This window comes from Apteryx rowi, unplaced genomic scaffold (assembly GCF_003343035.1).
Source record: "Apteryx rowi isolate R43461 unplaced genomic scaffold, aptRow1 scaffold_730, whole genome shotgun sequence".
Lineage (NCBI taxonomy): Eukaryota > Metazoa > Chordata > Aves > Apterygiformes > Apterygidae > Apteryx > Apteryx rowi.
The window spans coordinates 315,412-342,449 of record NW_020451017.1 but is presented as its reverse complement, the minus strand read 5'-3'; the positions used below and the strand labels follow the sequence as shown (position 1 = coordinate 342,449).

At 36.4% G+C, this 27,038-nt stretch overlaps 1 protein-coding gene across 2 annotated transcripts in view; it reads right to left on the bottom strand.

The window, feature by feature from the left end:
- Window positions 1-27,038, bottom strand: part of PTPN3 (protein tyrosine phosphatase, non-receptor type 3) — a 113,194-nt gene that overhangs the window by 18,542 nt on the left and 67,614 nt on the right. For both annotated transcript variants that reach the window (XM_026087775.1, XM_026087776.1), the window contains 7 exons: window positions 14,927-15,125; window positions 12,394-12,471; window positions 11,326-11,382; window positions 6,891-7,047; window positions 5,053-5,216; window positions 1,951-2,041; window positions 1,613-1,674 (listed from right to left, as the gene is read on the bottom strand). In XM_026087775.1, the coding sequence (XP_025943560.1) occupies window positions 1,613-1,674; window positions 1,951-2,041; window positions 5,053-5,216; window positions 6,891-7,047; window positions 11,326-11,382; window positions 12,394-12,471; window positions 14,927-15,125 (808 nt within the window). The remainder of the gene's footprint in view (window positions 1-1,612; window positions 1,675-1,950; window positions 2,042-5,052; window positions 5,217-6,890; window positions 7,048-11,325; window positions 11,383-12,393; window positions 12,472-14,926; window positions 15,126-27,038) is intronic.

The window sequence follows — 27,038 nt, the reverse complement described above, 5'->3', positions numbered from 1 at the left end:
AGTAGAGTCCAGCTTACACCTGTCCGTCCCATGTTGGCATTTCCCTCTTCGTTTTAAGGCTAAGTGTGCTTGATGTTTATTCCTTCTCTACATATTAATTGCAGAAGCGGGCAATTCATCTCTAAAAAAGCCCTCCTACATTGTGCTGACCTAAGATATTTATCTCAAAAAAAAAAATATATATATATATATATATATATTCTTCATTACCGCATTAAATTACAAAAACAGATGACAATGTGCCTGTTAGCATGGTGGCTTCAGGCTTCAGATTTCTTGCTTTACTTAGTCCTTCTATCAAGAGAATCCCTCTATCTGATCTTATTCTAGAAGCTCCCAATTTGGTATTTAATTTTACAGTGAAGTATCTACAAAGCTGTCCTAAGCACTCCCTAAGAGAACAAGAAGGCACATAGACAGAAATATTATAGATACTACAGTCCTTCATCCTGAACTAGGAAGAGTTGATTAATAGTGATTTGAAAATAAATTTGAAATTTTGAAACTGAAAAGCATTCTAAATTTTCTTTAATATTTAGTAAGGAATAATTGCAAAGTGTAGCAAAGGTACACCAGCAAAAGTTGTGTATTAACTGGTACTAGACAGAGTAAGTTAATAGTTCATTCTGTGATTTAGGTGTTTAACATATGAATCTGACACACAAACGTATCTTCATCACTCCCTCCCCTCTCCTTTTCCCTGCCTTCCAGTCTACACATGATTATGGCAATCCGATCTCTGGTTTCTCATCTGGACCCATCAGAACATGGCTGGTAGGCCGTGAGTGATTCTAGAGGGAGAGGCTCTGTTTTGAGCTATATGAGAAAAATCTAAGCATTTGCAAAATAAAGAGAAAAACATTCTACAGAAGGAGCTATTGATCTGAGTTGGATCAAAATGACAATTTCATCCACATTTTGAAAAAGATTGGCCCTAAATATTCAAAATCAGCAAGCAAATTTTAAAAGATACACATTTTAAATATACAATAGAAGACTATGGGAAAAACACCACACTGGAAAATGTATCTGACAAACAAGAACCGCTCAGTCGTTTCCTGTGATTCTGTGGAGTGGATTCTTTTTTCAGAAGTCTAACTTGGTAACAGATCTATTTTAAGCAACGTTAAAATATTTTTATTCTACAAGACTGTGCTTCAACATGAAAAAACTTTCCGTAACTAAGAAAAAGCTACAAAAGAGATTTAATCACTTCATGAAATGAATTCATGATTATTGGCAACCATAAGAAAAAAACTGAAAGCAATCTTCCTTAACAATAATATAAAAATTTAAGCTTTGTTTGAAGTGTTACTCATTTTCTCAGGTCTATATAAGCAGATAAATATTAAAATCCCACCAAATTATGTGATGCAGTGTATGAAAAAATATATAATTTTTATTGGTTAAAGACCCTGTGGATATCCTAATGGATTCCATGTGCTTTAATCCACTGTCAGGATGGCTACTTATTTCACATGAGAGAGACATCTTTTACACTGTTTATGAATTCCCCCAAAAAATCAAATGCAAGCCCCTTATCCCTTAAAAAGGCCAAGTTTAGTCTGCTATTGTAATATAGAAATTGTGCATATGGAGGTCTCTGACTTACATTCACGTAATTCGCATTAATGTAATCTTCATCTCCCTGCAATATTATCCTTGTGGCATCATCTGCACACAAAAAATAAAATAGAGGGAATCAAATTAACAATTGAGGGACATGCTTTATTACGCCCTTTTAAGTCAAACACAGGAATTGCAAATGCACGAACAGCAGAGTACAAAGTAAAATAGATCACCTTTTATAAAAATCAAATGAACGGTTATATAACTGATTATGTAATGGAATCTTTAATCAGAAAGTTCAAAAGTTCAATACAGCAGTTTTGTAAAGCATCATTTAGAGGCTAAATCAAAAAAGGCAGAAAGTCTGTATTTAATACTCACAAGGTAAAACATCTTTGTATCGATTTTTGTCCATATTCTGAGGTACCTTTGCACATGTAACAGCCAACCCTGGCTTTTTTCTATAAAGTTGCTGCAATAAAGAATGAAAAAAAAGATAAGAATTTGAGGAATACAGTTATGCTATACAAAAATTAAATAAATTCACATGAAGATGCATAGACTGAAAAAAGTTATAAATTCTTTTCTTCAATCATTTTCCTAGCCACCTGCAAATTTCACCTGAGAATTCTTTTATTTAACAGATGAAAAGAATTTCTATTATTGCTAGCTAGTCCATCATCTCTAAATGAATTCTGGGGGTGGGGGGAGAAAGCAAGGAAACTTGTGAGTTATTGCTGTAATACAACTGTTTCCCTACAAGGCTTACTTTTTCTCATAACATACCACAGAATTATGGGCTAGAAGAGAAACTGAGGATGATGGTGGAAGAAGCGAGCAACAAAACACACCGGAAGAAGAAAAATATAACAGTTAGAGAGTCATATTTCCTCGAGTCAACTGTAATAAAAAAATTCAAACAAACTTTGACTTTCTGGATGAAAACCATCACATTCAATCTTGCAAGTACTTCAAAAAAACCAAAGCTTCAATATATCATAATCTCTTAGTAGATAACTGTCCTCCTTTTGGGCCAATCCCTACCTTGCAAACTTTATCTGGAGTATATGTGGACATGAAAGTGTATAACCAAAAATAAGTTCTAATGTCAGAATGCATGAAGAGTATTGTATAAGACAACAGAAGGTACTGGAAAAAAATTAAAGAAATGCAATGATATAATTGATTTTTTTATTGTATTACATTCAGATGGAAGGCACTTATAATTCTATTATTAACTAGGTCATGCCAGAGTTAAGTACTTCACTGAACACTTAAAGAGTTTATTATATCCTACAGTGTAATGAGGATTTAGAACTAGAACATGGTTCCACTCAAAATGAAGCAAAACCAACAGGATGCTGAAAAATATTCTATTTAGGTTAAGGGAGAGGGAATAACACACAAAAAGGTTATTCCACTGTAAGGTTTATGGAACCCTAATGCTCAGCATCACAGCTCACCACACTTTTTTTTTGGCCTGAACAGCATAAACAAGGGAAGAAGTCATCTGGGGAGAGATCTTAATAATATATACAAAAACCAAACACCACCTAGCAGTTAGAATTCAAATTTTAATTTATAGAGCCAAGTTGAGATTTCTGGGTTTTGTGGGAGACACAAAAGAATAAATTAATGTTAAGATAACAATTCTGGGTTTTCATTATTGTTGCTTGGTTAAAATTCATTTGCCATAGACAGACTTCTTAAACTCTGCTTGGGTGGAAATAAAACAGAGGAGGAAGATATTCTGGAAAAACTTGATATATCAAAGTATACTGGCTAATTAGTTACTGTTTTACTAATATGAACAGAGAGTTTGGGAGTTACCAACAGTGATGAGGTGACACTGCAATGCTCTCTACTTCTGAGGAGCACTAAAACATCAATTAATGCAAAGAAAGAAGGCCACTAAGCTGCCACTTAGTTTATTAGATGTATCCACTGATACATTAATTTTAAAATGAGTTAGCGACTAATATAATAAAATAAAAAAGGACTAAGCCTTACTCCTAAACTTACATTTATTAGTGATTTTGTAAACAAACCCCTGCCCCAAAACTGACAGTAAAGATGTTTATATGGGGTTTTTACATTAAGTGATATTATAGTTTCAAAAGGGTTAGAGAATTTATATAGATTAATCCAGTAATAATAGGTGAATTCACCTACAACAGTAATCACATAGAAGATTCCCTTAAAAACTTCCCAGCATTTAGAGAAGTAAAGTATTATTTCATATTTTTGGAGTTACTGTTCAGTAACTAACAGACACATCATTATCGCAGATTGCAAACAACATTGTGGTTTTTGGAAAGCTGATATGAACCATGAAGTCTAAAATTCCTTAAACTAAAAAAAAAAAAAAAAAAAGGAATCTTAACTCTCAAAAGTCTTCCTGGAAACAGAATAGACATCATAAAAGAAGTGGTTATACAATAAATCAAACCGACTCTTCAGTCACCACCATTAAATCTTACGGTATTTTTAACAACAAAAAAAGGAAAAATATCAAAACTGGAAAAAATGCATTGCTTTTCTACAGGTTTTCAGGTTCAGAAAAAGATTACTCCATATCTTACGATATAACATTAATAAACTCTAACCACCAGGGGTCTCTAAAGTTACTATAAATGTTTGGGCTCCCAACAGTAAAAGGAACACAAACATACTTACACTGTATTACCTCTCCACTGGAGAGGCAACCCAAAATTATCTTTTCCAATTTCTTATGTTAACAGTGAAGGAATTAATTTAATAAACTACACAAACATTTTATTAGTCAGTTTTCTATGGCACTCCTTGCTAACATGTTGAAGAACAAACATTAATGAATTAATCTATACAGCAGCTCCTAAATCTCATCCTATATATGGAGGAATCTCACCTAGAAAGTATTTTGCCCAAGGCATAAAAATTAGCATTTTAGAACACCAGGGAAAAACACCACAGAACTGGACTTTCCAAACTATCCTTCAAATAGAAATTATATTCCAACGCTTCCATATAAACCTCTAGGAAAAGAAGAGCAGGAACAGTTAAGTTGCTGCTGTTATTCCATCAAAGAAGGTAAAACATGAGAACTAATCTAAGGGTATAAAAGTTGTTTAAGAAATTTCACTGAGTAGCACTGAAAAAGAAACAAATTACAAAAGACTGACCACTGTCAAAACTTCACTATTCTACCCAATAAAAGAAATAAAAAATATATATTAGTCAGCTTTGGGTACTTGAGTCAGAAATCTGTAAATTAAAACAAATTCTTCTAAGTAGATGATGTTTTATGCAAGACCGGTAACTTACTCTCCCCTACCTTAAGTAGTGAAGCATGAGACTGATGGACAAGTCATACACTTGCTCTCTTGGGATAAGACTGAACACAACCAATAAAAATTCAAAGATATTTAAGTCTTTACACTACTTGWTGGTCACAGCTATTGGTCTGTATTAATGGCATTTGAGAACTGAATACTACCTACCTACCTCAAACTGAATAAGGACTGTCCCACTTGCCAGCCCTTTCTTTAGCTGTTCCATGGACTCCTCCAGTGTATCACCATATTTGGAATAGTTAGGAAGAAGAGATTCTGGGAGATTCTGGGAATCAGCTTCATCTTCTGATTTGGGCTCCACAAACTGTTTCACTACTGGAACATGTACAGAAAATTAAAATCCTCTACATACAGCATTAGTGTGTTTGCAACACATTTTTATTAAAATTTACCAGATTGTAAGGACAAAGTTTACAAAGAAGAGGCCTGGAGTAGACTACAGAAAGCAAATATCAGCAATAGATTCAATAGCACTTTTGTATGGACTAAGCTACTGTAGAAGCTACTAGTAGTAACAGGCCCTCATAGCCTTTGCAAAAATGAAACTCCTCAAGGAACCTAACTATGAGGGCAAGAACCCGACATCCAAGCACGATGAGTTTCTTGCTGCAGCCTAGTCTTACTGAATGAACTGTCTGACAGGCTAATGGCTCACAATGTCCACCATGGTAAAAAAAACAAATAATTTCTGCCTGAAAAGTTTTAGAACATAATTAATGTTCTGAACTTATGAACTGAGTAGAACCACTGTCTCTCTGTGAAAGCCCTCATATCACTGAAGGTGTCCATCTACAGGTGTTCTCTGCAGTGATCAGAATAGCTCACACCTGCCAGACTACAGAAAATAGGGAGCTGTTAACACTCATGCCTATACAAATGATTGACATAGGGCCACAGGCTGCCTTTAGTAAAGAGCAGAGACTTCTCCTATCTGCAAGTAGGCATAGGACTAGTAAAGTTAAGGAAAGACCAAATACTGCAAAGTGCCAGTAGAGAGGCCTGGCATAATAGGAGCAGGACTGTGTTCAGGGAAAACAAGACCAAGAGCCCATCTGTCTTCCTAGAAACCTATGAAATTTAAAGTGGAGTAAATGTTGCAGAGGAGCATAACATTTAGGTTGTTTTCTTCCCTCCTGCTCCCTAGTGACGCATAATCAAATCACTGCAGATTTCTAACTGGCAGTGTAATCAGAAACTCTGTGCAAAATCCTTCCATAAGCATGTGTGTTAGTTAAGGTCTATTACAGCTCCTAGAAAGTAAATTACAAACCAGAAGTTTCACAACTTCCAAAAGCTCCCGGGAATCTGCTTACATTTAAATACAGAGCAAGTATGAGAGAGCAGGACGGGTCCCTGGAGACAGGCAACTGGGCTATGAGTTCCAGAGCCCTTGAGGCATCCACAGCCAGTATATATCAGTAACTCAAAAGTTAAAACAATGTCCTTTGAATGAAATGTGGTGTCTAAACAAGACTCTGTTTAAAATACAAAGCCTTAAGACCCTACATGCATCAGAGACTGTTTCTTGTTTGCTGACAGCAGCTTGGTGAGTAGCCAGCACAGGTCATCAAGCTCATAACGTTTATTATAAGAATGAAAAAAATGTCTATTTGATTTATTTTATGTTTTATTGTATAATTGTGCTGTGAAATAAAGCATGGGTATTTACAAACATAGAACTAAGTATTAATTAAATTATCCTACACTTAAGAAAGAAGAACTTCTTCAGGGAACCATTTATTCTTACAGATTGTAGAGTTTAAATTAAGGAGAAATTCTAACTTGATACGTTCTTTGTTGTAATGGTAAGAGGCTACTGTTAAAACAATTTATGCTAGAAATTCAAATGCAGGGAGGTCTACTTTTTAGCACAGACAGCTGTTTCCAGGGCACTGAGAACACATTTATGCAAACAGAAGAGGGGATACAACCAAGCATGAGTGCAACAGTCTCAAACACATTAAAAGTAAATAAAATTAATCCAGTTACCTTTCCGCCTGACTAAAAGCGCAAGCTCTCTTGTGTGAGATTCTCTGCTGGCTTTTATAAACATTACCACCTGGTCATGCGTGTGCTCCGAGATATCTCGGCCGTTAATTAATACTATCTGATCACCTTCATTCAGTTTTGGAATGCATTTATCAGCCTGTTTCAAGACCAAAGAAACACATTAATGCCATTGTATCCAGTCACGCAAGGAGGAACAAATCAGGGTATTAAGTTCATCACGTAAGCAAAGTCTTCAGAGTTATCCTGACAAAGTCATCTTCTGTATCATAATTTTTATCAAAGGATTCAGATCTAAAGCTGCGTTAATGGCTTCGAAGCCTCCCAATGAAAATGAGAAACAATTCAGACAGCATACTGATAGCTATAAAAAGATTTGGTTTTAATCAAATAGCCATCACCAGATTGCTTTTAAAGATCTACATTTCAGACTCTGAGTCTGAATAGCCAATAGTTAAACCTATTTGCAAATTAATTTCTCAAAAAAGGACTCTGTGCACATAAGATAACAGATTTATTTAGAAAACAAGCTTCAATTTTTATGAAGTATTGAAAAAAGCCTCAAAAATCATGTTTGGAAATCGAATGTAATCTACGTAACATGACATTCCCCAAGCTCACTTTGGGGAGTGAGTTGCCCCCGTTCCAAATTAAAACTCACATTACTGACATCTTCTTGTCCTGGATTAGATTAGCTGCTAACCTCAAGGGTATGTTCGGCTTTTTCCTGTCATGCTTCTGAGTATACTTTGCTCCAGGTCCAATACAAAGTAATTCAAGCCATAGTCAGACAATGAGTGAACAAGATTCCACAACCTTTGAAGAGTGCCAAGTAGCATGACAATTTTATTTTCACTGTTGTCCTGATTTTTATTTTGTCTAGGAAACGCCCAGCTATGCAAGAGTGATGTCCTTAGACATACACTCCATTTTATATGCTTTATATGAATACGATGTGTTCTGTTACAGCCTGCTATACTTTATTCATAATTGCTTCCCATCTTTAACACTAGCACTGGTTTTCTGAACTTTATTTATCCCATGTGCTCTATCAAAAAACAAAATGTGAACAAGGAGTTATGATTAGCCCTCTCCTCCTGATCCTAATTATGCCTTACAGAAAGCATGGATAGCTTCTGAAGTAAGTTTATCAGTGATGTACTGTATCACCTAGTAACAAACGGGAGACGACAGAAAGGAGAGGTGATGACAGAACCAACAGGGGGAAAAATGCAGGAAAAAAGTAGAAGAGAGTATGAAGAAGAAAATAAGTCAGGAACTATCTGTGCCAGCGAATAAAGTAAAAGAGGAAAGAAAACTTGAAATGTGCATCAGTGTCAAAAAAGGAAAAGAAAAAAAAAAGGTGGCAAAGAGAGAAAAAGGAATGTATGCAGGAAGAAAAAACCCAAACAGAAAAGCTGCTTAAAAAAACCAAGAAAGAGTCTTCCTCAACTTTTTCTAAAGAAAGAGGAAAGAAAATAATGAAAAATGGGGAAAATCAAAAATGATGAACAAAAGAAAGAAATGCAAATAGAGGAAGAATGGAATTTACAACAGCCATGATGTTTGTGAACATTGATTTAGCTGGGTATTCACAGCTCCTCAGAAGAGCACCTACCAAACTTGGTATATTTTCTGAAGGTAACATTGAAGAATGCAACTATGAACGATTGATTTATTACTCTGAGATATTACTGTTAGTCATATTTGAAAAGATAAATGATATATAGACCATATCAGTCATACAGACCTTATCAGACCAGTCTGAGAGCAGCAAGAAGTCAAGAAGAATACAGAAGGAAAGGTTCCTGGATCTCCTATATTTGTGTTTAATTTAGATTTCTTGGCTGGTTGCTGGCTGTTATTCTTTATTACAAGGAGAGATGAACATCTATGCTCAAAGAAACTGTGTTAACCATATGACATGCTAATGTCTTAGTCATCTCTCTTGCTTGAATCATCCAACTGTATAAAATATATCTTGAAAGGGAATTAATTCCTGCCATTTAAGCCTAATTTGTAGATTTTTCAGATACCAAGCTTTTCCAGACAATTATGTCAAAGGCTTCCTATCCTACTGACACAGCCGATGTTTCATTTTATGTTAATCACTTCATTCTTGGCTCCAAGAAGCATGCATACTATTTTTCAATCAGAAACTCTATTAATTACAGTCATGATGACTTCTTTATGACCTTAGGATATTAATATTAATTGTGGGAAAAAAAAATCAGTATTGGATTTCCATTTAAAAATAACAGATCTAATAAATGATTTTTCTTCTTTAGATTTATGGTCTCTCCCACCTCCTTTTCCTATTCTGTCCTCTCCCCAAATCTTTCCAGTGTTCTAGAATGCTGCTGTTTTGGAAGGAGACTTTGAAAAGACTTTAGGATGAAAATACTGCCTTATTTTAGTGTGTAGATTTGGTGTCCTCCTCCCACCCAAAGAGACAGAGATCTTGTTGGAGGAAAAAGAAAAAATGACTTACAAACCTGAGAAGTAATATTAGCATTTACCGAATAGCGTCCCTGAAGGCAATTTGCAGGGTAATGAGTAAACCAAGAGCAAGTTAAAATAGTAGCAAATACAATGAAGGAATGGTAACACTGAGGTTCTGTGTAGCTAAAATAACCTAAAAATGCATTCCACATTCCACTAAACTTGAACTTTCAAGTGCCAGCTACATTTCATTAAACAGTCAAGACCAGATGAATTTTAGTTTATGGAAAACAATACTGCTAATACTGCTACACTCTAAAAATAAGTATCTATCTTTTTTCCCCTTGCTGCAACATGAAGTGATTTCTATAGCATCGCTATTGAGTAAAATGTATTAGATAGCAGTTCCCAATTTATTTCCTGACCCTTGATAACTTAACTTGCTTGGTGGCTTAGCAAGCTAGAGAACTAATTGGTCACTTGGGTCTATGCCTATGCCTACTAACTGCAGACACTTAAATGAGGTAAGTTAGAAGTTCAGCCACTTCCACTCCCTTTCCAATCAGCAAAGAGAAAAACAGATCAATGCTTCTCAGAAGACAATCTGAATCTGCCAAAAGGAAATTGCTGCCTCTGGAAACCTTCCTTTCTTTAGCTGATTTTGGAATGAACCTGCTTCTTCTACATAATCTTCATCATCTCAAATGACCTTTAAGAAATTAGCTAGGCTGAACATGCGTCTTTTTAAGAATGTTTTAATTTTCACTTAGGGAATTTAAATTATAATGATAATTTCCTATTACTCTTCTATCCAAATAATTATGTCAAGCCACAAAATCATAAACGGGACAGAAAACTTCTCTCACACAATCTGTTTACCGCAATTTACATCATGACATTTAGATATCATTCCTGTGACAGCTTACCAAATTTCAAGAGAGTCTGCAATACAGAGAGTACACCAGATTTTTAGGATTAAGTGAGGAATAGTTCTATCAAGTTTGCACTGAGAATATTTTATGAGAATTGGGAAATAGACTTTGAAAGATGATGAGTGGAAAAAAATTAAAATAAGAAAGTACATTAGACAAAATTACAAATTTGTTAGACTAATTATTCAGAAAAAAATTATCAAGGTGTTCCATCATTGTTTCACAATTCAACATAAGAATGCAAGAATGGTTGTACTGATTCAGACAAATGTTCCACTTAGCCCAGAAATCTATCTCCAGTGGCAGCCATAAGCAAACTAAGAACACTGCAAACAGGTATTCCTTTCCGGAGTGCTCTCCTGTCCTATAACTGATTTTTAGCTCCAATGGTTTCCCTACCCTGGTGTGGTTTGCCTATTCAGTAACCTTCAACAGGTTTTTCTCCCAGGTATTTGTCAAGTCCTCTCCTGACCCCATGTAAAGCTTTCTTATCCACAGCATCCTTTTCAAGGAGTTTTACAGGTCTACTATCTGATACATGAAGAACCACTTCTTTTCATTTATTTTCAACCTGACTTTCACTGACTTAATTTGATAGCCCCTTGACCTTGTACTGAAATCCCCCACTACCCTTTTCACAACGGTCCTAATCCTGCAGATCTCTACTACATCTCCCTTAAATAGTTTATTTTTTCTAGGCTGCAGATGCCCAGATTACCCATTTCTTTTATGAACACTGTTCTATACCTTCAGTTGTGCATGCTGCCCTTCTTCAAATGTTTTCCAATTCATGATATGTTTTTTGGGAGAACAAAAAAAAGCTTAACCAGACCATACTTTCTACTGGTATCTTGTTTGGCTAACAATGCCTGATCTTTTCATTTGTGGTTTAAGAAACCAATGATGAAACTGATTTCTAAAGAGAACAGCTCAGCTGCTATCTTATATTGATTGAGGGTGCCCAAGTTCCTATGTATAAAGACCTAACAGAGAGTAGAAGGGAATAGCAAAGGAAGAGTTAAAAATTGTAGGAATTTACTTACAGGTGATCCTGGAGTTATTCGTGACACCACTAATGGCATTTTTTGATCTACACCACCCTAGAAGAATGTCAAGTAAATAACAACTGTAAATATTACAAGTGTAGACAGCATTTAAAAACAAAAATAGATGATTGTTTGTGTTACATGAGGCCCATGCTGTGTCATTATAGACAGGGTCAGTAAGACTGAATTTTCATCAGTAAGTGTCAGGTTTTTTGCTTTTGAATCTACCAGTTATTAATTTCCAGTAAATTAGAGCCAGTGTGGATGTTCAATGTCTGCTTGCCCATGCATTTTAACCAGCAGGCAATAAAAAAATGAAATGTAGCATTTATTTTAACTCTACCCACCAAGCCTAATTAGGCATTTGAACTCACAAGGCAAATGGCATTCTTAGATAATGTGTTGAACCTGCAAGGGATCAGGTAGGATCCAATGTCCAGAGAACTGTACTCCCTTATTCCCTTTACCTGACACAAATTAAAGTTCTATCACTGCCCCACCAATAAATGCCCAAAGTGAGAAGACCAAACTCAGCTCTTGATTTTACTGATATTATGGCTACTTCACACTAGTCTGGTTACTTAAATGGAATTTCAGAAAGAAATGTCAAAAATGTACAGGGGGTGGCCTATCAACATTTATTTTCATTTTCTTCATAAATTAATTTTTACTTTTCCAATGTGTTTTTTATTGATATATTCAATAKGATAGCACCAACTATTTAACTTGTTTTATAACACTGAGGCCCAATTTTCCATAAGTTGATGCCTTAAATTAGGTTTCCAAGTTTATATTTAAGCAGCTAAACAGGCAGTCTACTTTGGAAATGCATCATGCCCTAAGTAAATACAACTAAAGAACACAGAACTAGTAGAGACTTATTTTGGTAAATGTGGCTTTATCATTTAAAGATCAGGCTGCTACTTCTAAAAACTCTTGGTTCATAAGAAACCTCTGCAGGATATACTGCTTTCCCCAAAGCATCACATTAAAAATGAAAAATAATAGTATGCCAAAACATGACATCTATATAAATCCTTTGAAAATAACATACTGCTGTTTTACCTTTAGATTAAATCCAAACTTCCCGTCTTCATCTGGTGTGATACGCACCAAAAGTAAGTCTCCCTCAATTAGTTCGTTCTGCAATATATATAAAAAACCACTTTCCTAATTTTTAAAATAAAATAGCAGCAAATTAGAATGTAGTGTATCCAAATTTAGATATATTCTAGATGTATGCTATGAGTAAATTCATGTTTAAAAAAGGAAGAAGCTAAGGTTACAGAATATACTCACTACTGTAACCTTTTTATTGCTTTTTATTGTAAAAGCAGCAACATATATCATGGTCAATGTGTTCAATGGTTTCTCTGTCCTAATCCTGTTACCTTCAGCTTTCTCGATACCTTCAGTTGAAATTTTAAGTGTTGTCATCTTTGCTAAAGGTGACTTAAAAAGAAAAAATGTTAGGTGTAATACACTTGAACTTTTACTGTGAGGACTATGAAGCAACTACTACTTCCCAGTTCTTTCCCTGTAAAAGGGAGCATTATCACCTTCTGCAGGAGACCCCAGGCCAGAGTAGTTAAAATCCGGCAGCAGCTACTGGGAAGGTAGGTTAGTAAGTTGCAGACCACTCTACAGCACTACTGTGGCTGGAGAAAAAGGGGAGAAATGACAGGCTACCATAAAACTAGCAGGGAGCAGCAGCTCTCTAGTCACCTCAGCATTCAAAGTATGATTTTTAGCAGTCCTAAAAAGGAAATCACAAAATCACAGAATTGGTTGAGGTTGGAAAGGACTTCTGGAGATCATCTAGTCCAACCACCCTGCTCAAGCAGGGTCACCTAGAGCACATTGCACAGGATCGCGTCCAGGTGGGTTTTGAATATCTCCAGAGAAGGAGACTCCACAACCTCTCTGGGCAACCTCTTCCAGTGCTCTGTCACCCTCACAGTGAAAAAGTATTTCCTCATGTTCAGATGGAATTGTCTGTGTTTCAGTTTGTGCCTGTTGCCTCGCGTCCTGCCAACTACCCTGGCACTATAACTCTCCCCTTTCCCCGTCCTTCCTAGTTTAAAGTCCTCCTTACCAGCTTGGCCAACCTGCTGGCAAAGACACACGTGCTCTGACTTGTGAGGTGGATCCCATCTCTCCCAAGCAGTTGTCGATCTTCAAACAGGGTCCCATGGTCATAGAAACCAAAACCCTGTTGCCAACATCAGCGGYGCAGCCAGCTGTTAATTTGGAAAGTCCGTCTCCTCCTCCTCTCATCCATCCCCCTCACTGGCAGGATTGAGGAGAAGATGACCTGGGCTCCCAGACCCTTGACCACCATCCCCAGAGCTCTGAAATCCTGCTTGATGGTCTCCAGTTTGCCCTTGGTGTCATTAGCGCCCACGTGGAAGAGCAGCAGTAGGTAACAGTCCGAAGCATGGATGAGCCTTGGCAGTCTTTCCATGACATCTCTCACACGAGCCCCCGGCAGGCCACAAACCTCTCTAGACATGAGGTCTGGTCGGCAGATAGATGCCTCCGTCCCCTGCAGCAGGGAGTCCCCCACAACAATCACCTGCCGCTTCTTCCGGGCGTTCCGGCAAGGCACAGGGTCTGTTGTCCCAGGTACTTCCCTGGCAGCCATGCCAATCTCCTCCTCATCCTGGAGGGCACTAAACCTGTTCTTCAGCTTCAAGTCTTCGGGAGGAGTAGGAGCCTTTCTCCTCCCATGAGCAGTGACCAGTTTCCAGCCACCTTCTACAGTGTTATGATGTACTGTTTCACACAGCACAGAGCCCTCTGGCAACTCCACTGCTGTGGGGACTTGAGACTCTGGAGCTGTACAGTCTCCAAGAATACCCTGTTTATCTCCTTCTCATCCCCTTGGATGCTACGTAGCCTACTGACTTCCTCCCGTAACTCCCTTACTTGACGACACAGCTCGTCAACAGCAGCACACCTCCTGCAGGAGAGCTGACTGCCAGCCCAGGGCTCACGGAGAGCCCCCAAGCACTCCCTGCAGCCTGAGACCTGTAGGGCTGCATCTGCTGTCAGAGGGTCTGTCTGGGTCTAAGCCTCTGACACAGTCGACACAGCGACTCCAAGGGCTACTGGGAAATGTGCTTTGCGGCATGTCACGACCACACTTGAGGAAGCATACACCAGAGGGATCGGAAACGAAGGTGCCTTCTTGTGCCCTGCTGCGCAAACTGCTGCGTTTGTTCACTGCCTCTGTTGGGGTTAGAGCAGAGTTGTGCTTGCTATTGAGACATACAGCAGCTTGAGTTACCTGATCTTTCCACTGAGACAAGTAGATAGGACTTAATCATGTAAGGATTTCCCATTCCATTAGAAACTTCCCTGGCAGATGCTTCTGGAAACCTGGATGCTATGTGAACCAGTGTAGTTTGCAGGCTCGCCTGTCATATTGGGTACACAGCATTGGGTAAATCCAAGTAATAAGAAAAGATTTATCCTTATTAACGTGTAAAGCATGCTCATCCTGCAATATAGCCACAATTTCTGTGGGTACATAATCTACAGTTCAAAGTTACATTTAATACTAGTTTTGAGTTTAAAAGAACGCAACTGAACATACCTTATCACAGTAGTATTGACTGGAATCTTCTGTTAAGCTCGTTTTTGTAACGTTGTCATATGTTGCTAGGAACCGCTTATCCACTCCTTCCAATGGGTAAGGGCCCAAAATGTCACCAATTCCATTGGGAGAGGGAGACAAGGCTTTAGGGGAGGTATGGGTCAGAGAATTCTGAGCTGGACTATTTCCCAATACATTCCTTCATTTCAAAAAGATAGATAAATATTAAGAAGGTACTGTTATCCAGAGTTTTAAATTCAACAAAGTAAAAAGCTACAAATGTACTGCCTAGTTAGAAAAGAAGCCAGCCTTATACTTCCGATTTAACACCACTTCCTGTGGTGCAAAGTAGCAAGACTGGAGGATGATCTAAGCATATCATTTGATCAGTGGACATCCAAAACTGGACGAAATAAAATTAGATGAGCAGAAACATTATTAGCAAAATATCTGGAGGTTAGCAGTGAAAGATACTGTTGCATTGGTACAAGAAATCATAGTAACATGAAGGAAACTAGAGTTGAAGCCCAGGGAATGGTACTGCAGTTGCTGATCCTATGCATGAAAAAACTTATGTGGTGATTCCACTCTAATTCTTGCAAAGTCCCAGCACATTCTTCATTCCTCTTATAGGTGCTATCTCAGCATTGCCCCTCTGAAAGGAGGCAGTATGCAGAAAAGCCATGGTAAATTGTCCAAGAAATAAGAAATGAAATAACAACAAAGGGTTTAATGGCAGCTAATATATTCTGTAGTTGATGTAATCATAGAATCTTAAAATTCGGGAAATAAAGAAAAAAGTTTAAGTAAAGTAAATGAATGCCTCAAATCCTAGAATTGGCTAAGTTGCCTGGTGGCAATGTTCACTTTACATGTATACCCACTTCTGAAGAGGAAGAAAGGCAGACCTCTGTCTAATACAACTAAAACTCTTCTTTAATTGGATCAAACTCACAGATACCATACATACTAACTGCTTCATCTTCATACATACTACGTAATACCTTATGAAAATGCTCTGACTCAGGGAAAGCTCAGAAACAGTTTCACACCAATGACATATAGCTGTGTGCACAGCAAAAATGAGTCCTGACCACCCATATTACCCCAATGCAGACAGACCTTTCACTTGCATCTCATATTATCATGCTCAGTGGCAGTACATTTTGCAAGAATACTCTGCCCTGCTAATGACAACTCAGCATTGCAATGAAGTATATTTGATCCTTAGAAATACGCATACTCTTAGTTGTGTATTATAGTATGTACACAATTCATATTCAATAAACTACTTCACCATTCCTAAAAGCAACATTAAATTCTCATAGGGTGGAGGTAGCAGAAGTATATGCAAATAAATACTGGCATTAAAATCTGTAAGTTCAAATATTTGCCCCTTCTCTTGTAATAGTCTGACATATATTACATATGTGAGCCTTTCTGAATGATTCCCAGTGGCCACTGCTAGCTGCCAATGAAGAATGTAACTTAGGCTTAACAAACAGGACAACCAATGCAGCAAACTTTAACAATGCAAGTACTCACTTCTTGGTTTGTAGAAATCTGAGTCTAACTAAGAAACATTTTGAAAGGCCAGACTGCACTGCACATAATGCAAAGTTATTTTTGCATTAATACTTCTGATGTTTCATTTACTATACATACTTGGCAATGTGAATTAAACGTTTTGTGCAACATTTGCAGAATTTTCTGTTATTACAGAAAATATTTTTCAGTGTTCAGGAGATATTGTTGACTTGGTGCTCTCAATTTGAAAAGACTTCGAAGTAGTGAACTATAACGACACTTCAAAAACAGAATTATACCTTCAAATTTTTGTTTTTGATCTAGTAGCTTCCAAGACTTTTCATGATCCCTTGTTAAGTAGCAATACTGCATATGTAAATACATCATGCTAATATATTTTTTCAGAATATAGTTTTAAAGCATTTTCACTTACAACATTAGACTACAGTTCACAATGATTCTCCAATGTAGGAAAAAAAATACAAGTGTGACAAATTGTTTCAGTAAATGCTCTGTGGCACTAAAGAGCTACCAGATAAAATTACCAATGGATTTTTAGCATCATTAAATTTTTACAAAATGTTCTACTGAACAGTTTAAAAAGCAACTTTTCTGTTAACAGTGGTTAGGGGCATGTTAGGACTTGGACTTGCCACACCATGATCCTAAGTCTTATTTTTTCAAAAAAGCATTACAATCTTCATTGGTTTATACATTTATTTCTGTCTTCTAACCATACCAGACCACTATTTTGAAAATTCAGTTCAAGTTATATATTTATTAYATATCTTAAACCTAAAGATTCCACAGTAGAAAGTTTAAAGAAAACTCACTTTGGTGATTCTTGTTCAGATGACCTGTTGAAAATCAGTAAATGAACATAAGTTAAATCTTTAGGAAAACTGGAAATAAACTCTAATTAAAAAATGTCTGTGTAAAAGATGAAAGATGTGGTCATAGTAAATTAAAGAATACTTAATTCTATGCTGAAAGTCTGAGTCATAGTTATGGACTTTGTGAAGTACTCAACAAAAAAAAAAACACAGTAGATCTAACAGTTCACTTCCACTTTTGGCAGGTCAACAACAGACAACACACATCTGCTACTACAACTTAAATACGCAAGAGTTTGTAGTGGCACAATTATTTAACAAGTTACTTTACATCACCTGAAAAAGAGTTTTAGGGGTGGATAACAATGACTACAGATGTCACTGACTATCTTACAAAAGCCAAAACATGGCAGCATCTTTATGTACAGCTAATGGGAAATTTGCGCTTCTGAAGCAGTCTATGCTAAGTGTCCTGTAGTTAATCTCACAGCCCAAGAGCAGAACAGATGCTGACACAGAATTTGAAGACAAAGCATAATCAAAAAGGAAGTGGTAACACAGATGAGGACAATCTAGCACAGAAAAGAAGGGCAGTTAATTAAGGTTCTTTGCAAAGCAGCTTGGCTAATTTTAATAGCTTGCTAAAGTATTATCAAAATAATGTCCACACACACTATCTGACACTAAGAAACTCTCTTCTTCGCTCATTATCATCTAGGAGTGAAGGAATCTATATAATCTTAAAAAAAATTGTGCTCGAGAAAACCATTGCTTAAAAGAACAACAAAAACAAAATAAAACAATAAATGCAAGAATTTGTGTGCTGTCATGCTGTCCATCTAATCCAGTATCCTGTTTTCAGAAGAGTCAAACAGCTGATGCTTGGAACAGTTGTCAAGAAATAGGGCAAACATACAGTGATACTTTGTGAGAAGACTCTCACAGCATCTGACAATTAGCAGGTCTGGGACTTTTGGAACTGAAGTTGTGGCTTATTTAACTGTACTTCACCGAAAAACTGAAATACACTATAGCAGCTGGAAACAGAAGCAACCAATATTGGTTAAGATGCTATGGATGTCATAGATGGTTCACCCAAAAATATGCAAAAACTGGTCCACTCTAGTAAAATGTGACATTTAATATCAGAAAGTAACTTCATTTTCTTTAAAGCCATTTTTTAGTGCGTACCATCATCTCCTTGTATCCTATCATTTCATGTAGCTACAGTTCTGGTTAAAGGCTGAGACTAGAGGCTGTTTCCCCCTGCCAGGCCCTGAAGGGTACTGAGAAAAGAAAGAGCTGTCAAACAGCCACCCTAAAAGGAGCTAYGCCATTTTCATCTTTTGATTACGATACTCATACTTTGGCACTTTGAACAACAACACAGACATCACACCACCAAACAAGTGTAGTGAAGACGTAAAATCCTCTTTCTAATGTTCAAACCTTAAATTTTAGTCAAAAATTAGATTGAAGAGTGATGACTTTATTAACTTTGAACTATGCATTCTGTCTATGCAACTTGTATGCCCAGTAGATCAATCTCCATAAACACAATGACTATAAAGTACCTCCTACTGTCTATCTCAGAAAAAGAAATGCAGGCAGAATTTACTTTAAGGTCATGCAGACAGAAGACAAAAATCTTAAATGTTTTTAAAAAATCATAGGAACTGCTCTGTTCCTATGCAGTCCTGGAATAACAGCCCTTCACCAAAACCACATTATCAGATGCCTCCTTTTTAAAAACAAACAAATAAAATAAAACCCAAAACAAAAGACAAAGCAACTCCCACGGTTAACACTGTCTAGGTAGCACACTATGCAATTTACAGTATCACAATACAGCTTAATGCATATTTACTTGATGAAAGTATTTATGTATAGCAAAGCAATGACTTGCCTCAAGTTTGTATTTTTCTCCAAAGAATTCTCTTGGATTTAGTAACCTAGCTTCATACATTATCCAGTGGCTTTTTTTTTTTTTTGGGGGGGGGGGGGGTAATGTGTTCTGTCAAAAGTGTCATGCTCCTTTTCTTATTCAACTCAGCTAAAACCCAGAACCTTAAATACTGTTCTTTACTCAATGGAGTACTTAACTACTGTCCATTATTGTTTTTGCTTTAAACATAATCAAAATATTACTCAGCAATCAAGACTAGCTGTAAGGTCATGGAATGAGTTCATGTTACAGTCTTTCTAACTATACGATCTCTTTTTTTTTTAGTCCATATGGCAAATTCATTCTAAAAATTAACAGTTAAATATGGAAAAAATAAATAAAAAGTTTCAGTACACAGCAGCATTTTTCGAAGTATTCATACACCTTAATTAGAAATCAACTGAAACAGCAAGTTACTCTATACTACATCAAGTAAAACAACAGGTAAACAATAAACACAGATACTTTGCTTGCAAAACAAAGTAAAGTTTAAGGCAGATGGAATAGCTTTACAAATCTTTAAGGGGCAAAAGTCCTGCAAGTCCAGCCCTGATAGGTAGTGATCAAAAATAATGAATGATATATATAAGTCTATCCTGGAAAAATACAAACATGAAGTAGTTTGTTTTGTATATAGGGTTCTTGAATTGTCAAGTTAGGAGGCAACTCACAGTATACAGTTTACTTTTTTAATTACTGTCCTGTAAAACAGCTTCAATATTATGTACTATGTTTCATCAATACGTCAGTAAAAAAAAAAAAAAAAAAAAGCTGTAATGTTGTTCTAGTTCAGTTCCTTTATATGTATTCTATAATATGAAAAAATCGTTCCCTGAGAGGCAGAGCTAGTGAAACCCGATTTCCTACAAATTTCTAAAAAAAAAAAAAAAAAAAGCTGTAATGTTGTTCTAGTTCAGTTCCTTTATATGTATTCTATAATATGAAAAAATCGTTCCCTGAGAGGCAGAGCTAGTGAAACCCGATTTCCTACAAATTTCTGGAGGGTGAGTTTTTACTGTTTTATTTATTTATTTTTTATTATTAACACTAAACTTCTTCCTTCTTTGCTGCAGTCATGCCCCCTTGTGACTCCACTGACATTCCCTCCCACTCTCCCACAAGTCTCTCCATTTCCCCTAGTTTGCAAACCCTGCAGTACTTTCACCCCCCAGGTATCAGTGTGCCAAAGCTCCTTTAGCAATCTATACCGATACGCTGCCTGACCAGCCGACACCACGAATGCAAGAGACACCCTCTGAGCTCATATAGTAAATTCTCAGGGAGGAGGAAGATTAATTTGAGACTTTTGGCTGCTTAGTCACTGATTTTTATTAAGCTTGTAAAAACTTTTCATCTTTGAAAACTCCACTCCTACGTTAGATTTGACTGCAAACGTCCAGATTTTCTAAAGTGGGAATGGAGAGGCAGGGCAATGACATAAGCCTTATTTCCTTAGGAAGTCAAGCTAAAAAAAAATTTTTTTTTAATTTATTTTTAGTTTAAGCCAATTGATTTCCTAGTGAGGGAAAGATCACACTGTATGTCCCTTCTATGTTTTGTCACAGCAGAGCTATAACTCTATTAACAAATTCTATGTAGAATTCAAGTTGTTCCATGTTAACCGTTCTGAAAGCTCCCACAAAATTTTACACACCAAATTGCGATACAACTAGACACAATCACTCTATTTTAATATAATATCCCCTTCCAATGTAGGGTGAGAGATCATTTGAGACAGAAAAATCAGTTGAGAGTTCTGTTCATATACTATGTATAAGCATAAAGCAAATTCTCAATTATCTCAGTAATACTTCTGGAGACTTAAGTGTGGGATACACATTGTTAGCAGTATTTGCTGAGGGTTTATGTATTGAATTATTGCAGTTCCATTCATCCATATTGGCTCTGAAAGAGTTACTGATTCATTCTGTAACCTTCTAAATTGTAAAAAGGTAACCAAATACTTAACCTGGAAAATGACCAAATTCAACCCTTAAAATAATAAGTGACAATGGAACTCTACCTTCATAAAGTGCTTAGTAGCACAGCATGCTATAGCTGCAGAAACTTTGATCTCCACAGCTCAAATAGTACTTCTAGCATTTAGTTACTCACTGATGCAAAGTAGTACTACAAACATGGAGATCATCTTTTCTGGCCATACCTTATTCCACATTTTACTAACGTATTCACCTTCCTTATTTCACAGCATGCCACAAGCATTGTATTTTAAATCAATAAAAGAGAACACTCACCAGACCAGCCAACCAATCTTTTCATCAAGAAACAGAGACCTTTCTTGCAAGGGGAGCAAACTTGCCATTGGTTCAGCTAACATGCAAACACTTTAAAACTGCAGGTAGTTTTTCTTTCTCCACACTATACCTAAAACAATGCCATTTGAATCCTCCACTCACTAGGGATTGCTCTGTCACTGCTGATCTTTATAATACAACTGTTTGCCCTGACTATCTGACTCTCCTTGTCTGTCAGGTCTTAAGGAAAGACCTCTCCTTCCCAGTCTGGAATACCCTACTAGAGAATTCTGCTGTTCTGAGAATAGATGAGGATAAACTAAAGCAGAATAAAACCCCAAGAGAAGGGATAACAAACAATAGAACAGCAGCAACCCCCACCCCCCCTTCACAAACAACTGAAGGAAACATCTGCACAGCCTGGGCTTGCCCTTGTGGTGTTCTTGAAGTTCTTAAGGCTTTTTTTTTAAATCATAACACCTGCGAGATTGTCAAGACTGTGCCAGTGTTTCCATTATCTCTTTTCTGAGATCTCATCATTTAAACTAGCATTTAGCAACTAAGCTAGCTAGCATCTAATTAGCAACTAGCAATTAAGTAAAAGATATTTATAAGAACATCTTTCTGCTGCCTTTTAAAGAAATCCATATACAAAATGACTTCTGTTCAGCATTTCTATAAAGAGAACAACTGTATAAGGTGGCCATGTACTCTTTGTGCCGCATACTTAGAGCTACACTATAGAAAAACTTGCAGGCTTTTTGGTATACACCAAGCTTTGGAATTTGTAGAAAATAACTGAAACGTGCACACTGGTAAGCTGTTGCCACTACCCATAAAAGGATTCTTGGTTACTCTGGGTTTCCTCTACTGACAATATTCCAGTTTACCATAGAGGCTACTTTTTCCATGAGAGTTTCATGCATTCTAAGATTCTGCAACTGCTCAATTTGCTGTAAAATTTGCTTTATCACAGATTTGCCTTTCATATTGGAGGCACCCCCTCACCCCTCTTTTTTTTTAATATAGAATAATTACAGTTCTAGCCCAAGAATACCACAAAATCTCCTTGGAAAAGCTCATGGAGCACAAGTCAGAACAGTACCCTCCCTTTGCTGCACTCTGCAGACCAACTGAAAAAAGTCCTTCAAGATATTACTATCATTACTGAAAGCAACTAAACGCTAACTAACATTCACAGGAAGAACACCAATGGTATCGCTGTCAAGCATGTCAATACTGGACATTTTATAAGAAAAGTCAAGCCATTAAATTTCTTCTGCCTTCCTATTTTTCTTATGCCAAAAGCCCTGTTTTAGTTAGGAGCCAATATGGCATTTTCTATAATGTAACCTCTACAAGGAAATCAGGTTAACTGTGCAGTGGCAAACAAAAATAAAAACTAAAGCAACTCAATGTTTATTAAATGGCGCTTATATAAAGTAAGGCATGAAAACTTTTCGCCAGAGACATCACAGTGAAAAAATTTTAAATGCACTGAGCTCACTAGCATATTTCAGATTTGAGGGCAGTATGAATGCAGGAGATGCAAGGATAATCGGGAAATACAGCTGTGCAAAGGCCAGCTCAAGCTGGTAATTCACAGAATGAAGTGAATGAGACATCAAGTAAGAATACCTGCTGAATTCAGCTATGTTTATCAAAAAACTGTTTCATAGAGAATGGGGCAAAGGGAAAAGGCTGAGGAAGGAAGGAGGAGAAAGAGTACCATATTTACCAGTGAGGGTAAATACTCAAGCTCTAAAAACAGATGGAGAAGATAAAATGCAATTACTATGCAAGTGAACATTATTTCAGTTGTCAGTTATACTCTAAAGTTAAACAGACATCAGATCACTCCTTTTGGATAGAAGTTTTTTTTTTTTTTTTAAACTGGTGAGGAAAAAACATAGTACATTTGAATAAGGATATATATATTTAAAAAGAAAGGTGTATATGTAAGTAAAAACATACATGAAAACAGTACATGTATATTTTAGAGGGAAGAGCACAGTAAGCCCTGTAGAAGTCTACTAGTAATATTCTTAAAAAAAAACAGAAAAAAACAGAAGAAACTTGGGTTGGGCAAAAGCACAAAAAAAGAAAAATGACACTTAACAGCGGTTTTGAAAGGAGTTTATAATAACTTGAAGTCATGATTTCTGAAGTTGTAGTGTTCCTACCTTTCTTTACAATGCTTGATCCTTATTTCTCAATGGCTTGGACTACAGAATTCAAATGCATTTTATACTGTCTGGTTGAGGACAAGCACTTTTTTTTTTTAATTAAACAGAGGTGTAGAAATGGAACAAAAGAAGGACAAAAAAAGGGAAATTTTCATTAAGGGAGTAATGAACAGATTTATAGTATAACATCCCAAATGAGGGTCCAGCAAAAACATTTCTACATTTATTCCAATATGAACTAAACAAATCACAGAGAGACTACATACAAGTCTCAGAAGTCTTCAAGCTCATTGCAGCTTATAAGGAGGGTGAAAATGGTAAGTGATGGAAAGACAAGGTTAAAGGACATGAAACTGAAGTGTTCTGAGATGTACTGCCTAGTCCTGAAAGGTCATTTTCCTTGAGAAAGACTGAAGCACATGAATAATGACAAGGAGCTCATGTGAAAGGCAGAGGATTTTGTAAAAACAAGGAATTGGGTATATTTGTATATGATTGAGGATAGAGGGGGAAAAAACCCATACTGAACTAAGTTCTTTAAAAATATTTGCAGTTTTCTACCAAGAAAACAATGCTACTGAGACTTGGCTGGATACATCTGGCAGGTATTTTCAACAAAAATAATTTAAGAATCTTGTACACAAAATGAATTTTATTTTAGTTAATATAACAAACTACCCCACATAGTAAGTTCAAAGCTCACTATGCAGCTACAGTTTATTGTAAAGTTTATTGTAAGCTGAAAGCACTGAACAAATGCAGCATGAGATCAGGAAATCAATTTTCAATGCAATACCTTCACCAGATGATACATCACACTCACACAAGGAGCATACATGCACTTCCAGAAATTCATAGCTTAGTCCAAGTGAATTTCCTTTTTGTATACTAATTTATCCTTTTCACTTCCTTCCCCTCCAATTCTGGGACTGCGTACATTATGCCTTCTATATCACCAACAAAAGATAATTTTAGAACACAAGATAAAGAGGTTTATAGCTTTGCAAACATGTTTAAGAAGGGAAAATCTTATGAAGGAAATGATGTAACAATTATAGAGTAGTCTAGGTTGGAAGGGACCTTGGGAGGTCATTTAAACTAGTTTCTTGTTCAAAGATGAGCCACCAACAAATTTAGATCAGGTTGCTCAGGTCCTTGTCCTGTTCAGTTTTGAGTACCTCCAAGGATGGAAATGCCACCACCTTTCTGTCAGCCTGTACCAGGACTTAACCAATCTCACTGAATTTTTTTTCTCCCTCTAGTATCTTATTAGCATTTCCCTTTCTGCAACTTGGGCTGTGTACCTTGAAGAAGAGTCTGCCTCCAGCTTCTCTGTAACCCTCTGTTGGTAGTGAAAGGCAAAAATTCTATTCCCCCACCTTCAGCCTCTCCTCCTACGTCATATGCTCACATCTATGATTAGCCAGCTATATTTATCTCACTGATTAATCAAGAGCATGTCTTTAAATAAAAATATAAGATCCATAAGGCCCTCATCTGTAGGTTTTTCTGACTGAGTGATCCTGTACCTCTTCTTGAAATGGGGTTTACAATGATCTTTTTAAAATACAGATTAAACAGAAAATTTTATAGCCAACCTTTTCTGTTACACTAGAGTCTACTCTAAAAAAAATTTCACCTAATTATGTGTTCCTGTGCAGTCTGCTATTCCAAATCAAATAGATGTCCCCGGTTTATTTCATTACACAGTGAGCAGGATAAATCAAATACAGTTTAACAAAGACCTCCATGTAGCTTTATACAGTTACTTTTCAAGCCAAGAATTTAGTTATATAATTTTTTCCTTAAAATAGCACCTAATACAATCCCTTGTCCAAATTTATGTATTCTTATTAACAAGAACCCTCTCCACTCAGAAAAGTGAGTTCAAAAAAGTGTGAAAGAAAAAAAAGCATTAAAAGAGCAAGCAACACCTAGTCTAATGCTCCAAACTATTCCACTATGCTACATAAATACATATAAAATATTTAATATATTTTCTATAACATAACATGTTATATAACATAACACACACAACATTTATATATGTTATAAACACATAAAAAGCATAAACCTACATAGCCTGAATTTACAAGCTCTAAAATAAACTCTGCTCCTCATACAAAGGAGAGACTGGTCTCATACAAGTTAACATGAATAAAAATATCTTGGACCATGAGAAAACTCACTTGTTTCAGTAACATCCTTTACCAATACTTGCTTGTTTCTGAAAGAAGCACCAGCTTACTTGAATGATGATACAACATTCAGTTAAGGGGCAAGTGTGGGTGTTTGTAACAATGCATCGTCTTCCAACAAACCTGGATTAAAAACTTAAATCCGCAAGCATGAAATGAGCCAAGAACACACTTCACATTTCATAGTCACTGGCTAAAAGACAGGCAGCTTCCTGCGGCTAGATTTCCCAGAGTTAAAAATACTAAACAGAACAGTTTTCTATCTCATTTCACTGCAAAGTGGGAACATCTGTATGTCATAGCTATAGCACCAGGGATTCTAACGAAATACTGGTGGGATGGGAAAGAAGGGAGGAAAGGAAAAGCATGGGGGGGGGGGAATAAAGTTCAAAGCTCCATAGATACTCCTGTTACCTGCCCTTCTCAACCCCCGCAAGCCTTAGACCTCACTATTTTAAGGTTAGAAAGTGTTTAACTTGTGTATTATTGAAACATTAAATCTACAAATCTAAACTAATGTAATTTAATCTGTTAATCTAACTAAAATTATTAAGCTAATTAAATCCACAGACTTTTAATGTACTAATCTAACTAAAATTATTAAGCTAATTAAATCCACAGACTTTTAAAGTACAATAAATACTTGAGATAAGCAAACATGCAAATTCAGTTATTTTAGTTTTCACTTATTTACTTTAAGGTAGTGGTCAAGTTACTGCTTTCAAATTTGTTCTGTTTTTCTAATAGCATGTCAGTGAAGGGAGATTTTAGAATTTCCTAATTTCTTGAAGCAGTGCTATATCCTTTAATATGGTATTCTACTAAATTTTTACTGTAGCCTTTTGCCCTCATATGACACGGTAGTGAACAGAGCGTGTTAATGTCATGGAAAGAAATCAACAACAATGACCCGCTTCTTGTACATCAGTGAGGTTTTCCTCATTCCAAATTTGGAAACTGTAATGGGACCTTTAGGAAGAAAGACTTCAAAAGTTTTAGTCTTCAGCTACCATACCAGGTTAAAAAAGGAAAAATGAAATCAAGAAGAATTCCCTGCACATCTCCATCAGCCTGTCTTTACAAATAGCTAGCAGTGATTTAAATCTGTTACATTGAAAGGGAAACATTTTTGTCAAAAGCAAGCTCTTCCATTTCATGATACAAACTA